Raw genomic sequence first — 15,983 nt, 5'->3', positions numbered from 1 at the left:
TGAGGTCAATGACCGTGCGCGCTGATGTATGTAAGGGCTAGTCTTGTAATGCCTAGGGCTAATGGGGAAGCGGATTTCGTCACCATTGTCTGAACTGGCCAGAACGTGCTGGCTCTAGCCGGCTGTACCTTATGTAACGTTACTGCAACCAAGTCAATGAAACATGAAATGAATACATTGCAACAGATCTTCAAACATCAGGGCCATGTAGATAAAGCATCGCTCTGCCTTCGGCGCTCTCCCGAGCTTCCCTCGTATAAGAAAAGAGAGGCCTGTCTGTGACCTACAGGTTTCTTACGTACGTCACGCCAGCCTCTCGCGTCTGCGCACTGTAACCACAGCCCTAGCTGGCGGCAGTGTTCCTGTGGTCGGGGTGATTGTCTTCTCCACACAAAAGGCCGACTGGATAATCGTGCCCACCGGCGGGCCGCGCTGACGTATTCACCACCCAGCCCCGGTGCAAACGCCTGGAAAGGTCAGGGGGAAACCTCCGAAACTGGTCCGATCGGTGGAATTACGGGTTGATTCCGGCAGGCGCAGGGTTATGGCGATGTTTTGTGAGTTAAAACTCCGTACGCATACGATCATTGTTGACAGCCACGTCGGGTAACATGCATGTATTATTCAGTACGTGATAAAGGATTCTATTGGTAAGATCTTCGGGAACAGTGACTTTATACATATATAGAGAGAGAGGACTATTCGGACACCTGGCTACGAGAAGGCTGACCTCGGCTAGATTGAACACAAACACGGGAACAGCGAGCAGTGCTAGTGCACGGCCGACAGGTAAGAGCTTTTACTATGGTTAACTCTATTTTCTAAAATGAATTACAGCAATTGATATCTCCGCTGAAAATTCTGGTAAACGGTGAGGTTGTCTGTGGGCAAGTAAAACACCTTTTAACGACACCACGTCATCGGAATCCCGTGCCTAACTACCGAGTAGTGTGAAAGAGACCCAAACAATGTCGGTAAAACCGCACATCAACAAGAAACAACCTGTTATTAACATGGATACTGTCACCATGTAAATATTTACTAGTAGATTTGGGACAGATTTTTAAAACAAAATAAGTGCTGTAGATTCTAAGCACGTAGTTGATAATAGAAAAGGGTCTTAGGTGATGTGATGAGTAGTCTTAGCAAAATCATAATAGTTTGTGTTTTTCTTAAGTCATGGTCAATATGATGATATCAGTATTTGCAGATTTTGTTGTATAAAATTTTTTGCCCCAAGACTTGATGATAGCCTGTACGAGCACAAAATCTAGCATATGGGTTCAGTTCCTTCTCGCTTTTTTCTGATGATTAAAATATTGACGGAAACAGGTTTAGATAAATAGGTTGATGTTATCAGTCAAGTTACTGACATTTCCGTTGGTAGGGTTGGAAAACCACATTTAGAAGACTTACTGTCGGTCATTCACCTATCATCAGAATCCTGATATCTAATCTAGGACAATTAGGTGCTGAATTAAACGCTCGAAGGTTGGGTTGCCTTTCGTTTCACACAGGTCGAGGCACACAGCTGTGTGCTCTAGTTAGTACCCAAGGTGACATCGTTATTTTTGTCATCCGTGGCCTTTTTAGTATCAGATGTAAAAACAAGCATAAGTTGTACATATTTATTTAAGGGTAGCGCCATTCAAAGTAGAACGCTGTACATATGTGTATCATTCATTTTGTCAATATTTACTAAACTGTTTCCACCTTAAGTATGTTTTGATCTGGACATAGCAGTGTTTGTCATGTTCTAAATTCATTCATGATCGATGAACCGAAAAAACAACAAAATGTCAAAGGATAATCCTACATGAGGCAAATTCTCTGTTTATTATGATATATCCATGACCTCACTTAAAAACCGAGGGACAGTGGAGGGATTAGGAAGGGAGCACATGCTGAAAGTATATGTATGTTTGCCTAACATTTTGTTAGACAATAAATCAAACGTGAAGACTGAAGATACCCCGGGCAAGGTAAGAAGCTACGAGGCTAGTTTTTATCAGCAAGGCCCTGCACGACGCGTGCATAATGACTCCAGGTCACCTAGCCTGTACAGTACTGTAAAAGGGTAAAGGTTCGCGGGGATTTAATTTCGCGGTAGGGAGAACACGGAGTGTTCGCGGTTGAAACTGCCATGCAGGGTTTTACCGTAAACGAGGAAATGTTTGCGGTGGTTTTAAGTTCGCAGTGAAAAACGCGACATAAAACCATCGCGAACATTCCCCCTTTTACAGAATTCCCCGTGGAGGGCGAATGAAAACCTGGATCAAACGTTTCCTTTGTGTGGAGCTTCAACCGTTATTAATATTTCAGACGTGACGCCAGGTGATATTAGCGATGGCTTCATCATCGGACTAGCTGATGAAACAGTCTAGCAACAGCTGCGCCCCGGTCTTACAACCAGAACAAAGACAGGGACGTTAGTGTGAAGGGAGATATTACTCATCCAACATACAATTTTGAAATAAAACCATCGATTAAAGGAGGATTTAGAATTTAAAAGGCGCTGATGTTTTCACCAACAATGTTTATCATAGTAGGCGATCAGTCGAGTAGGGTTTAGTTATTGTTTGTTGATAAAGCTGTGCCCTGGTTTTGACTAACAGACATGGCCCACACTCTATCATATAAATAAATGAATGAATGAATGAATGAAAGAATGAATAAATGAATGAATGAATGAACTTTATTGCTTGACAATCGTACATGGAACAATCGTATGGCAACATTGTCAAAGCAATCAATACAATAAATAATAAACTAAACTAGCCTATTGTAAAAAAACTATAACTATAACTACAAGAATATGGACGTAAATGACGTACTGACATAATGTAGGTTAAGCGTTTCTGTCTGTTACAATACATTCTCTCTTTTGTAAAGCGCTACATATATATTGGCCTAAGTACGTAGATATGGTGTCAGGGCATATAACGTAACTGGTGTTGAGTTATGTAATCGTGCATTCAATTAATCAAATTCATTGATGGACATGCTACGACACCAAGGACGACAGCAGACGTTGTTGTTGTTGATGTGCCTTTGCTTATCCTTGAAAACTCACATTCGGCCTAAAAGTTGCTTTTCATAGAGGTCAGTGGCACACATACAGAACAGGCACAGTACAGTCTTCAGCCAAATCACATAACAATTGCACGAAACTCAGGCAGGACTGTTATAATCGGGAGTGAATATACACAGTTCGTATGGTGACAAACTGCACAGATTCCACAAAGGCTACAAAATCATCCACTGTGTCAAGGACGTATCACTCAGCAGGGGGTGTTCTTTTTACCGTGAATGACAATCAATTTCAGTGCTTTACTTTTTGATATCATTCTTAAGATTTACATGCTCAAAAACTTGAAAGGGAACTAATAGAAACCTGAAACTTACTCAGATGCCTTTAGATTCATAAACACTTTAGTTTCTTGGTTCTGAAAGTAACTAACGATGAAACAAGCTGATAAAAAGCATTCTTACTGTATCTGTTGAAGCTAGATAACTGTACGTGGCAGCGGTAATGTTTGTATACTTCATGTCTAAATGGGTCCAACTTATCTCGTAAATTTGATGGAAAATCAGCCAGGAGAACAATGAGCAGACGGTGCCCCCATTGTGGTGCCGTGTGAGCTGTCCCAGCGGTAAGCCCGCATGACAAGTTTTGTCTGTGCACAGGACGGACGGCTGGTGACTCATCACACGTCGCCGCGGGACATACAAGCTCATCTTCACTCACCGGGAATCGAGGCAGACATGCTACAAGGAAGCTGAGACGGCACGTCCTCGTCTTATAACGTCTGGAAACCGTCTGGCTCAACAAACAGAAGTAACAGCTTCAACCGCAAGGTTACTACTTCGTATCATACAGGTAAACATTGTCCTTATTGTCTTATAGTCAACTATCCATATAGGTGACAACGCGGTATATCTATCTGACGATGCTCTTTGTTTACGTTAAGCATCGACAAGGTCAACTTCAGGAATTATAAACCGTCGTGTCCCAGCTATAAACTAGATATGTTATGAAGGTGCCATGTAATTCCGAAGAAAGGTGAACATAGTATTAGTAAGCTATCCCATATGGTTACCGGTGACCATCAATGAGGGCCTGTCAGTCATAAGGGTCGGGTTGCTGTACCTAGTTATTTGTGGATAAAATAACACAAGCGTTTAAGAGGTGCTCAGTGGTAAATACAGTACTATTTTGTGATTGGCCAACTTTTGCTGCAAACGTTTGTAATCAGCTAATTATATAACCAGAATTGTATTCATTAAGGCTACAATTAGAATAACCGCCAAGTTCAACACCCGTTTCTTTCTTCTTTTTTTTCTCTGTCAAGATTTTGGTTTATGTCTTTATTGTTTTCAATATAGTATATACTCCAAAGTGCCTGAGTAGAATATGTCCTATCTGTCCTTTGTTTAGAGTCCCTGTACTTGGCCCGGTTACGCCACCGGTTACCTTTATACACATGTTACTTTCTCATCATGTTTTTCAACGTTTGTTTTTAACTTGAATGTTCTGATATTGTTTTATAAAAATAACTGTGCTGGAATTTTGTCCGACGGTTCTTTGCTGCGTAATACAATCAGCCCAGTGTGAATATTTTACGTATGCTTTGCGCATCAAACGCATTAATATATATAAAGACTCATATCTAAGTTGTACACCAGCTTGTCGCTATATGCACCATATGCTCTATTGTTAGGTTTGTGAGATGGCATTAATATTGTAGGCCTAGCTGAGTGTGGCATGCGAAGAATTATGGAGGATAACGCTTTCACAATGAGCCTGAGCCATATTGGCGACGCGGATCAGAGAAAAGCTGTTAGCCATTGTCACGCGATATATGACAATGAAGTTTATTGAAGTTTATAAATAGTGGCCATGCGATATCATATTTGTAAGTCGAGAAATTATCTATCGTATGTAACAACATAAAACATGTTAAAGGAGACTGCGCCTCGGGTACTGGTATATCGCCCGCCTCATGCACACACTGCTTATTATTTCGTTTGTGTTGACGTTGCTTGGTAATACAGACATGTCCTGAACCTAAGGGTCACAGGCAGAAGCCTGAAGTCATCTATCTAGACTGTAGATATCGGTAATATAAGGGACATGCACATTGCATTCCGGAAAAGTAGACAGTGTCAGCAGATAACTACACGTTGCATTACGGATGTTATCGCACCAAAACGAGTCACGAAGCAGGGTTAATGTCGGTGATCTCAGCTTTCGACAATCAACATACATTTAGACTCTAATGACATCTCAATCCATCCCTGTGCTGGTATTTTTCTTAGAATCTTCCGAGTCGCGTTATGCATAATGTAATTGCATAGCTATGACAAGGACGAGCATGATAAATTTTTATTGCATTACTACAAGTCTAGACGGTCCACTATGGTGGCAATGACAATAGGAGTGCGCCGAAATATCATTCAGATGGCGCCCGTCTGAGAACACTGAGCAACTTTGAACCCTGTAGTGACGTGAACGTACATGGTTTGATCAAAATGATGAGGCGCGTCTTGACGCGTGGCGCTTCCTCTTTTCATGCCACAGGGGGCAGAAATATAAATGATCTGTGGCTGCACTTGTAATTAGATATGGTAGTCTTAGGGCATACATGTATGTCCCCCTGCAAATCAATAAGAATAAAAGAGCCAGCGTACAGTGTTAAACACGCCGCCCACATCTTGGTAATGCTTCGTTTTGCGAAAATGAAAAATAAAAAATGCATATCAATAAGATACACAATATATTGTTAGGAGTAATTTTCTACGTTTTTGTGTCTTTTGTTGTCTTTTATATCATATTTTTCGTTCCCACGAGCTACCCGGCCGGGCCCCGCTTGGGACCGTAGCATAAGCAAACCAAGTGCATCCAACATATGGAGAGCAAGTACTCAGCTCTTCATAAATCTTTATGAATCTGCATGCGGATAAGAGTATCTAATTTTCCTACCTTTATGTTTATTAGCAAGATGTTTTGGTAACCTTTCGCTAAATGTTTCCATACCAGTGGTGATGTGTATGCTAGAATTCCATAGTTTGTTTAGTAAATCCCGCATGATGGACGGTGTAACCCTGACCAAGGCCAGATCAAAGGACAGGGACCACTGGTGTGAGGTAAACTCCGGACGTTAGAGCACTAACCTTATCATACACCGACGTAGGGTACAAGCTAGGCTTTATTTGCAAGTTCTTGTCCGAAGGCTGATTGCAACAAAACATAGAAAAAGTATACAGATAGAGCAAGTCAACAATGGTGACAAGTGGAACAAGTTACTATTTTAAGAACTGCTATGGAATACAATCTACGCTTTGGGGTTTTTACCTCCTATCAAAACATGACTACCTTTTCAGTATCAGACTATTGACATATCTAAAATTTTCCTGTAAATGGACTTTCCGCCGACATTTTTTCTCAGACGAATATTTTGCCAGGGCGTCATTGACAAACATCCCTGTTGTTTTTAGTCCCTGTCCGTGAGATCATTACTTTCACCGGTCTACGTATACAGATGTTACCTGTCGGCTTTGTTATATCGAACAATGGAAACCTGGCATGAAACACAATAGGTTCTCTATAACCTAGAACAAACATTAATCTTTCATTATCTCTGAGCCAATTTTTCATCGTTGACTTTCAGCCATGCCCTATGCGCGATCACGGAATAACATTTCGGAAACAGAAGGACGTGTCATCTAACCCTGACTCCCTCAGGACCGCTGTGTTCAGACTGATTGGCATCAGCTGACAGATGATTAGGGTGTAGGCAACAATTGAATGTGCGCTGCCTGCAAATGTCATCCTATTAAACAGGAATGTTAGAATTCTTAACAGCAATACACCATCTGTCCTCCTGTTAATATGGAACCTACGTTTTAAACAATTCCAAATATTGAGAAAAGAAAGTTTATTTGCAAGTCCATGCTCGAAGCCTATTGCACGAAATGGCCTCGGATCCTGACAGATACGCACAGTGATTTTTTTGTATGTTTGGTGGATGCAGGCGGATCCGAAAAGGAATCCGCAACATATCCGAACTTGGGAACACTGAGATCCGGAACCTCAGATCCAAAAATAAGGATTTGCGACGGATACGTGCATGCACTTGGGAAATGTACATGGGGTAGAGACATAGGAAACATACACATGCCAAGGACAGTGATATTAAACTTCCGCGGAGCTGTCCTGGAATGGCCTCGGTCGCTTATCTGTGATCCATGTCGCCTGAAGGTTAAGGTTTGTTCTGGATGACAGAACCTATTGTGTTCCATGTCAGGGATGTCACCGGACGGTGACGACGAGTTTGGTACATGCAATCTTCATTGACACAAAAGCACGGCAACTTTCGTGTCTACAACAACTAACGTATATACACACAAACAAGAGGATATACATGAATTAACGTAAATATAAGATAAAACAACATATTGAGTTAAACGTATCATTTACACTACTGGTTCTAAAGTCTATGCATTCTTTGATGTATTCAACTATTTGTACATAGTGAGAATTATCTCATTCTAGACTGTAATTGAATTCATTTATAGGCTGAACAAGCGGAAAGAAAGGTGAGCAGCTTTGAGCTATTCCCCAAGCAGATGTTTCGGTCGGAGGCTATTAGTGGCCGCGACTTCTTACGGCTGGCTCTCTCTGCCTCATCCCTGATCGAGATCAGTGCACCGTGTATCTCCCTTTAGTAAAATAGCCAACTGCCAAGTACGTCTTAATAACCATTTTTCTCGTAACGCATCGATCGTGATTGTTGTGTCTTATTCAACGTCAAAACGTAGATATAATACAAACAAACAAACAAACAAACAAATGAATGAATATAACACACGCCAGCTGATACAATAGCTTGTACCATGGTACCACCAGAAGGCAGATCCCTACCAAACATAATAAAGACAATTCAAGATAAAGTAGATAACATGAAATTAAACAATGAAGGATGCTTAAAATTCATGAAAACAAACAGATAGTGAGTTTGTATTATTGTTTCCAAAATGTTTCCCGTTGACTTCTGGGAAAGAACATGGCCGCCGCAGTCAGGATGCCCGGGGCTTGTTGCCTAATGGGCTACAAGTAAAGTCTTGCTGTGAACTCTTCACTTATTTTTGTCCCCATAGTTAAGGCTTGATTAGACGTGAACAAAGACTATGTACGCACGGACTGTGGAACAGACGTCAGCATCATGACGTGGGTTCCATGGAGCAGAAATTCTTCAGGCTGTTATGTGGTCTTGACGTAGGCTACACATCAAGAGATAACAGTAACTTCATTGTTTGAACTTTGTCATAGTAAACTGTAACAATACAAAAACATGTCGCACTGAATCACACCAACAATGCTAACAAAACCTTGTTCAGCCTTCTAAGCTGTAATGAGAAAGTTTTGTACTAATAATAGAAAATAATACGGTAGTATAGATCAGATTGTATCAATAACGTTTTTTCTCCTATACAATTAAAATCTGATTTAGTCACAAAGTATTAAGTGATAACTTAGTCAAGCTAATGATACGAATGCTACAGTATGGCTGTTGTTTATTAATTCTCATTGCATATGTACTCCGTGTCAAGGGGTTGTCCTAGGGTGTGCAACGAACCATGCATTTAGGGGGTTGGCCCAGTATGTAAAATTTGTCGGACTTCACTAGCAACGCACGGCTGGTTTTCTAAAACCATAACCGCAATCAACTGTATAACTAACTAACTAACTAGCATCTCCAGAATAAATAGGAAATTACTTAAGGAAAAGTTCCCCTTGCAATGCGTTTTAAGGACATGTATTTACATACTGATCATTAAGTAAGTGTACCTTTCTGAAGATATATGAAGTTAATGTTAACATGTTATTGACTTACTACCATGCTTAACCTAGCATGTTGTCTGTCTGCAGATTTTGCCTGACTGACAGAGATGGTGCTCCAGAGGACCGGTGACGTCACGTCGTCGTCCTGCCGCTGCCTGGACTCGTGGCAGTGGTCCCCTGACCTGGTGGTGCCGGGCTCCACCCAGCCGTACGTGCGGGTCTCCCTGCAGCCCACCGCCGGCGAGTACAAGACGGTAGAGTCCATGTTCATGGCCTCCATGGCCTCGGAGGGGGCCGTGATGCAGAGAATCGACAAAGTGGAGAACCCGAATCTTCTAGCCAGATATCAAAGGTGAGTTTTTGTTTTCATCACGTTTTCAGCTGCCTATAAAGCTAGCCTCATATCATCCCATCCATCCCTTGAACAACTATTTGGCCGTTGGGGTACAACAGAAGACCTGGCAACCAGTTTTCTCCACCGGTCTCGGTTTCCTGTTCTTCTTAGTGTTTCACTCATTGCCATGCGCTCTTGCCTGTCAATTCGCTAATATTGTCCTCCCATCTTTTCGTTGCATATCTTTCCTCCTCCCTGGACGGTTTCTTGCAGTAGAAATTCACACGAAACACGTGGCCTTTTTCCGATAGCGATGAAAAAGTTTGATCATTTTTCCTATAGCAATCACTGTAATACCAAGGAGAGGGTGAAAAAAATCCACAGTCTCTTTCTGTTGGCATATGCCTGATATATTCTGTACGTGCACCTACAGTAAGAAAGCCGCCCTGTCAGAACGCTTGTCACCTGACTGTATCAACGAAGTCCAGGCGTTCCACGGCACAACGCCTGACTGTGTGGACGGGATCTGTAAGTCTAGTGTGATCCCGTACGGGAAGGGCGCGTACTTCGCCTGGACAGCCATCAGGAGTCACTGCTACACGGAGGAGGACGCAGATGGGCTCAGGTAACATACATATGTTTTTACGTTACAATGTAAATTCGGACCTTTTCTCAATGTTTCCGTCTCGTTTTTCTCAGATTCTGTTGTTTTTTCTTCAGAAAAATTATGTAGACTGAACACGTTATGGTTTCCCTATTATATAACACGTTCTGTAACCCAAAACGCTAACATGTACTTAATTGAAGATTACTTTGCTGTATAAATTTCCTTCGTTGGAATACGAAGTGAAAGATATCGAACACCATAACACCTTAATGCCAAATAATCATCCCGTCGCTGCACCAGGTACATGATCCTGTCGCACGTCATGTTGGGGTACTGGACGGTGGGCGAACCCAGGCCGCTCAAACCTGGGCTTCCCGTCATCCTGAGGGGCCACCACCTCACACACGGCGACTCTGCGATAGACCAGGCGCACAACCCGCACGTCTTCGTCACGTGGGACCAGTACCAGTCCTACCCCTCATACGTCATCGTCTACAGAGCTCCTGACTGCATACACAGGTAGGGAACGAATCACCCTACAGGTGTGTGAAGTAAATTCGTAATGGAGGATGAATAAGGTTACATCTGATCATGGAGACTTCTTTGTCTTAAAAATCATGAGAACTGCAAGATACGTATGGATGAGTGAAGTTTAAGTACAATGTAACTTGTTACCTTCGTGATAACGGATGTTTTTTTTCGGTATGTGTGTTTGTTTGTCTTGGTGTATGTCCGTATCTATTTGACCATTGTAGAGCTAGTGACAGGATATGAGGCAGAAGATGGAGCATGGTGTAACTAGAGACTGACAAAATGGGGAGGTTGGCTAAGCCCGGTTCCAAAGTTCGTCCCACAGGCTGTTAGGAAAATGCATAGACAGAATTAAAATTAGAAAACCAAAATATAATAAATAATTCAAAATAAAGAATAAAACAAAAAATTGACGAAAATGCACCAAATATGTCATGTATGAGATCTTTCATTTCTTGTTGCTGACTGTGTTCTCAACTTCTCAACGTTTGGTTCCACTACAGGCAGTTGTCTGTTCAACAAGAAGTGATGCAGGCCATGAAGAAGTGGGACAAGGACGCCAAGAAAAGAGCGCGGCACAGTCGGAGGAGAAAAGACACAGCTTCCTGCGTAGTCATGTAGTTAGCCGAACGACATCTGGTCATCTCACTGCCAACACATCAGACACTTTTATGTGTGGAGTGTTGACATACTAGTCATAATGTAGTCCCTGTTCTCTACATAGGGCAGCGTAGGTTTTTAGTCTTATTGTTCAGAATAGTTTAGTAACTTGCCATGCATTGTACTTGAGTACTAAATATTGATTGTTAGTAGTAAGAAATGATTGTTATATAACTAAGAATCATTTTTAATGTTTGTAAACTATATCAGCATTCTCATCTTCTCCTCAACATGTGTTGCCACAGAAAGTTAATGGTGATCTGATGATGATAGGTGTTCATGCACGGGATTATTTATTCCGACATCTAGCTTTTTGCTAAAATGTTTCTCACCAGTAGTTCCTGGATAGTTTATCAAACCACTGCCGTTTTATCAGTAGTAATCTAAACAGATCCTGGATAGTTAATTTAACAAGCACTGTGTTGTGTAGACACTATCTTGCTTATTAATAGGCAGGTTTTATGTAGACACAACAGAAGTACCCGTCGCTTAGAGATGTTAGTATTTAGAATTCCATGAATGCCTTCAATAGTTTAGCTAGGATGCACCATGTTTGCAGGGATTACTCAAAATTAAATGTTAGCAAGGAAAATGTGCAGACTAAAATCATGCTAGGTGTTCCATTTCTGTAGGATATGTTCACTATTCATTACAACACTACAATTCATTTTTGTATGAATCTCATTTACAATGACATTGACATTGGCTTTTACAAAGCCTATGTGTACTTTTGCCAAATTCATCTTGGTTTCAAAGCCACTTTAGCTGTTACCAGTAGTCGAAGTTATCACATTAGGTATAAAGTTGCTAGTATTTTTGCTTGATTGTACATCTTGTTGTCACTGTCTGCATCATCAAACTACATGCAGCTTGTTGTTTTTCAAGTCTTATGTTATGTTATGTGTGAGTAACGACAAAGATGTTACATGCATCTGATGTCTCTATTTGATAGGATGCTCTAAACAAAAACAGGCACTGAAAGTCTCCATATACCAGTCCGAGGCAGTCACATAGACCAATGTAGTATTGCTGATAGTGTAGTTTCATGTCACCATCAGTATAGTTTTGATCAAACCTTTGGACAAGCACTTTTTATTGTGCAGTGACAATAGTCAAACATGTGTATGTATGTGTGTGTGTGAGTGAGTGAGTGTACATGTATTGTTCTTAACAATAAAGCAATTGAAAAGGATTCAGCGCCTATGACATATACCTTGACTGCCAACATACCCAGTAAAAATTACAGCTATTGCATGCTGTACATTTAGTAATATTCTTTGTTTCGCTAAACAATCAAGGTACATAATAAGTCCTGTTTGATGTATGTACATGACGAACACATTTCCCCCACAGATGTCACTAGATAAGTAATGTTGGCAAGCATGTCATTTTAACCCTTGACGACAAATGCATGATCTAAACTGTTTCAGCACTATACAATGGACTACAAATTTCAGCCATATCCCCACCATGGATAGATAGGTTTTAGCTGTAGTTGACATGATCTCAAGACCATCTTTGTCTGTCAGTTCATTATTGGGTCCTGGTAACTAGTATATTTTGGGAATACACCGGCACATTGGAAAAATACTTAACTCAATCACAAGTGAAAGTGCAACTAAATTTCTGCCTGATATAAGGGACATGCATCTCCATATGCCAATGACCACTAATAAAAGGAGGTTCATCCTCTAAGACAAATTACAGCAACATATATGCTCAAAATTCATAATCTGCAATTCAAATTCTGCTCTGTGGCCATACAATCCTGATTTTATACAGTAGATCCTTTAAGAATGCTAGATCTGATGCCAGTTTAGCTCATTTTTCAATATCAATCATTCAATATTTCACCACATACAAAATGTACATAGCACCCTGTTCAATTTCATGACAATGACAATAATTATGTTCATGACTTCCAGGCCTGTCTAAAGTTATTGCCATGGGGCTATCACCATCACTGATCATTGCAAGGAGTAAACTTTATTAAGGACCAACATTACAGTGTATCTAAGCTTCAATTACTGGTTTTGTCATAAAAAGATTGGGGTAGAAGCGTAGACCCTCCACCGTGTCATCTCTACACAGCAGGCCTTTCTTCTCTGTTGTCAAGAGTTTTTCTTTTGCTAACATCACAGAAAAGCTGGCGACTCTAGACAGCTCCTCTGCTGTCAGAGAACCTGACTCCTCTACCAAACGAGACGTCTCGCGGACAACTTCTTCTTCCGAGTGGGATACCAGTTGGACAACGACAACACCGGAGTCAAACTCTCGCAGTCGAATGGGAAGCTTCAGAGCCTCCAGCAGTTTACAGGCATTTAGAAGGTCATCTGGAGATAGAAGCTGTAAAATAGAGTCCAATATTTGTTGGAATCATTGACATTTACACAACAGAACAATAGATTAGTTTATGGCTAGTGATGTACATTCCAACAAACTGTGCTCATATACCACTCAAAATAATTTCCACTGTCAGAGTTGCTGAAAGCAAATTTTTGGAATGTAACCATTCTTATAACACAGCAAATTCATCATACTTAACATGAAAGAAAAAAATTTACCATGGGTAACAGACGCACGTTTGTGTTTAGAGTAATGCAAGGCTAAGGAAACAGGATATGAACTAACCTCCATCCCCCTGGCCCTGTTGACTCGACAGTACACATCAGCTAGTGACATCATGCCCCCACACTCCTGCAGGGGCTGCTGCAGTACCTGTGACAGCTCCTTGGCGAGCTGCATGTGGTAGTTGGTGCCTGACCCATGTGTCTCCCTGGTGACTGGATTGGGGATACCTGTGCAGCAAGCGATGATCAATTGATAAATATTATGAAAAAATGTCAAAAGCATAGACTGATAGAGAATTTTGAAATTTGTCTATCTCCCAATATTGAGATCTCTTTATAAACATTTTTCTAACTCCCCAAACAGTTACAGTTCCACTCTATGCTTTTCAAATCTAGAGCAAGCTTGCATTGTGTTGCACTATGCTGTGTTGTGCTGTACTGTGTTGTGTTGTGTTGTAACTGTAAGGCCCCAGCTTTTCCCTTGCCATTGAGAAACAAGGATACTACATGCACTATTGATTCAGAAAGGCAAAAATCTTATTGATCCAACAACATTGTAGAGAAGTGTACCTAAGCTGAGTAGATATGACTTAAACTGAACAGTCTCGTCCTCTGAGATTGCTCCTTGCTTGTCCTGAATCTTCTGAGCGATGGTCTTAGACAGGCCGACCATGTCCTTGGCCTTCTCCATCAGGTTACTCAGGTCCTCGAAGGCCACACTGATGGTTTGGTCGGTCTCTTTTCTCTTCTGCTCCAACTTGCGCTCAATTCCAACAATTCCTGTTGAACAACAAGTAGAGATAATCTCATGATTATTAACCAGTATAATGTTCAATAGATGTCATCTGTTTCCTAATTTTTCCTCTAGTACTATCATAAACAGGTTCATGATATTGAGATGATCCATTCTGCTGCCATTTCATCACCTACATTTTCCTTTGTGGCAATGATGATGATGATTGTCCTTCTAGAGTAAGAGTAAGACCTTTAGTCTGGTGTGCTTGAAAAAGGCACTACTGTATTACAGCTGTGCTTTCATGTCACTTCTAAAGACCAACAGTAATTAAATCATTCTATACTTCATGTTGAGTGTAATGTTCTGCCAGCAATTACATGCATAGAATCCCAATCCATTTTCTATTCTGCCAATTCTGTTTCTGGGCATATTGACATGTCCAGCCTGTATACCAGGCCTGTCTCTAGGACCTGTCCATCCATCCTGGGGAGGAAATTTGCCCATGGAAAAACTGGTGTCAGCTCACAGGATTAACTGAACAGTGGACGCACAAAAATTTCACCACATTCATCCTTGTAGAGGGACAAAACTTTAACTCCATCACATGAAAATTCCATGCTTTTGGGCATCAAAATACTGAGTGGGATGGATAACAGTTTAAAGCTGGAGACAGCCCTGCTCTAGATCTAAATCTGCACCTGCCCATCCCCACATGTACAGACCTGCCCTCCTGGCGCCTGTCGGCCCAGCCTGTGCAGTCTGTTGTTGTTGTGCTGGCTGTGTCTGCGTCATCTCCCAGGAGCGGCGGGCCAACTCCTCAGTAAACCTGCGGTGGAACTCTGTCTCACCAGCATCTTTGAAGGATAATCTGGAACAGACACATGTTATATAATATTAAAAGTTAATTACTTACAACAAAACTGATTTTTCAGTGCTGGCGAAGTCATGGTTACAAAATAAACAAAAACATATTCAAACATAGAAACTTGAATAGCTATGGATGCTCTCCAGGAATAACGTACAGTGTCTAACCTTCATCAACGTAACGACCGTACTACAGTAAACCTACATAAAGAATGAATAACAATAACGTTAGCTGTTGCAGGGCTTCTCTTGCTTGCAGTCGTATGCATTAGCCCTATGTATAAGATTAAGACTGCAAGCAAGTGAAGCCCTCCAACTGTCGCCGCGGCTAGAATAATAACAGTTGAAGAATGATTCAACTACATGTAATTACCACACCCACAGAACAATGTGATGACAGAGTATGCCGCACCTGATATATGAATTCTGACTGGACGCCACCGGTCCCGGGGGTCTGTTGGGCGGGGCGGGGTTCAAATGCACCACGATCTTCGCGCTCTTACCCAGTCCAGACTCCGTCTCCTCCAGGTAAACTATCTGGGACAGGGGGAGGGCGAGGACAGAGTCCGACCTCTTGTGGTCTCGCCAGATCAGACGATGACTGGTCAAAATCAGGGTTCCGTACTCAAACGGCGTCCTGTCTTCCCCGTCGTAAATCTTTATCCCGTGCTGCTGGGCCTTCAGGTCCTCGTGCGGCTCCAGCAGCCCGTTTGTCCACACAAATCGGTCCATTTTGGAGGTTAAATTTCGCAAAAATTTATTCCTCGGTCGCCATCTTTGTTCACTCTTTGACCTACGGGAAAGACCATTATTGGTCAAAGGATATCAAATTTTTC

At 41.6% G+C, this 15,983-nt stretch overlaps 2 protein-coding genes across 2 annotated transcripts; one reads left to right on the top strand and one right to left on the bottom strand.

Moving 5' to 3' along the window:
* The first annotated feature begins 281 nt into the window (after nt 1-281).
* LOC136430428 (protein mono-ADP-ribosyltransferase TIPARP-like) lies at nt 282-12,169 on the top strand. Its single transcript, XM_066421029.1, has 6 exons — nt 282-789; nt 3,688-3,880; nt 8,933-9,197; nt 9,613-9,804; nt 10,087-10,305; nt 10,821-12,169. Exons 3-6 carry the CDS (start codon nt 8,953-8,955, stop codon nt 10,936-10,938), a joined length of 774 nt encoding a protein of 257 aa, XP_066277126.1. The 5' UTR covers nt 282-789; nt 3,688-3,880; nt 8,933-8,952; the 3' UTR covers nt 10,939-12,169.
* A 67-nt stretch (nt 12,170-12,236) lies between these two features.
* Nucleotides 12,237-15,955, bottom strand: LOC136430422 (vacuolar protein-sorting-associated protein 36-like). Its single transcript, XM_066421016.1, has 5 exons — nt 15,560-15,955; nt 15,006-15,151; nt 14,118-14,327; nt 13,609-13,775; nt 12,237-13,323 (listed from the first exon to the last, which is right to left on the bottom strand). The coding sequence occupies exons 1-5, from the start codon at nt 15,877-15,879 to the stop codon at nt 12,991-12,993; spliced, it is 1,176 nt and encodes a 391-aa protein (XP_066277113.1). The 5' UTR covers nt 15,880-15,955; the 3' UTR covers nt 12,237-12,990.
* Between the last annotated feature and the right edge of the window lie 28 nt (nt 15,956-15,983).

Source organism: Branchiostoma lanceolatum, chromosome 3, assembly GCF_035083965.1.
Source record: "Branchiostoma lanceolatum isolate klBraLanc5 chromosome 3, klBraLanc5.hap2, whole genome shotgun sequence".
Lineage (NCBI taxonomy): Eukaryota > Metazoa > Chordata > Leptocardii > Amphioxiformes > Branchiostomatidae > Branchiostoma > Branchiostoma lanceolatum.
The sequence above is the reverse complement of the archived record's forward strand: the minus strand, read 5'-3'. Positions and strand labels throughout refer to the sequence as shown.

Excerpts from the sequence above, each read along its gene's own strand:
- LOC136430428 (XM_066421029.1), top strand. The coding sequence starts at position 8,953 with ATGGTGCTCCAGAGGACCGGTGACGTCACGTCGTCGTCCTGCCGCTGC. Across the intron at positions 9,198-9,612 it reads CTTCTAGCCAGATATCAAAG|TAAGAAAGCCGCCCTGTCAG; the intron begins GTGAGTTTTTGT and ends GTGCACCTACAG. Across the intron at positions 10,306-10,820 it reads GCTCCTGACTGCATACACAG|GCAGTTGTCTGTTCAACAAG; the intron begins GTAGGGAACGAA and ends GTTCCACTACAG.
- LOC136430422 (XM_066421016.1), bottom strand. The coding sequence starts at position 15,879 with ATGGACCGATTTGTGTGGACAAACGGGCTGCTGGAGCCGCACGAGGAC. Across the intron at positions 14,328-15,005 it reads GACAGGCGCCAGGAGGGCAG|GAATTGTTGGAATTGAGCGC; the intron begins GTCTGTACATGT and ends GTTGTTCAACAG. Across the intron at positions 13,324-13,608 it reads ACAGGGCCAGGGGGATGGAG|CTTCTATCTCCAGATGACCT; the intron begins GTTAGTTCATAT and ends TCTATTTTACAG.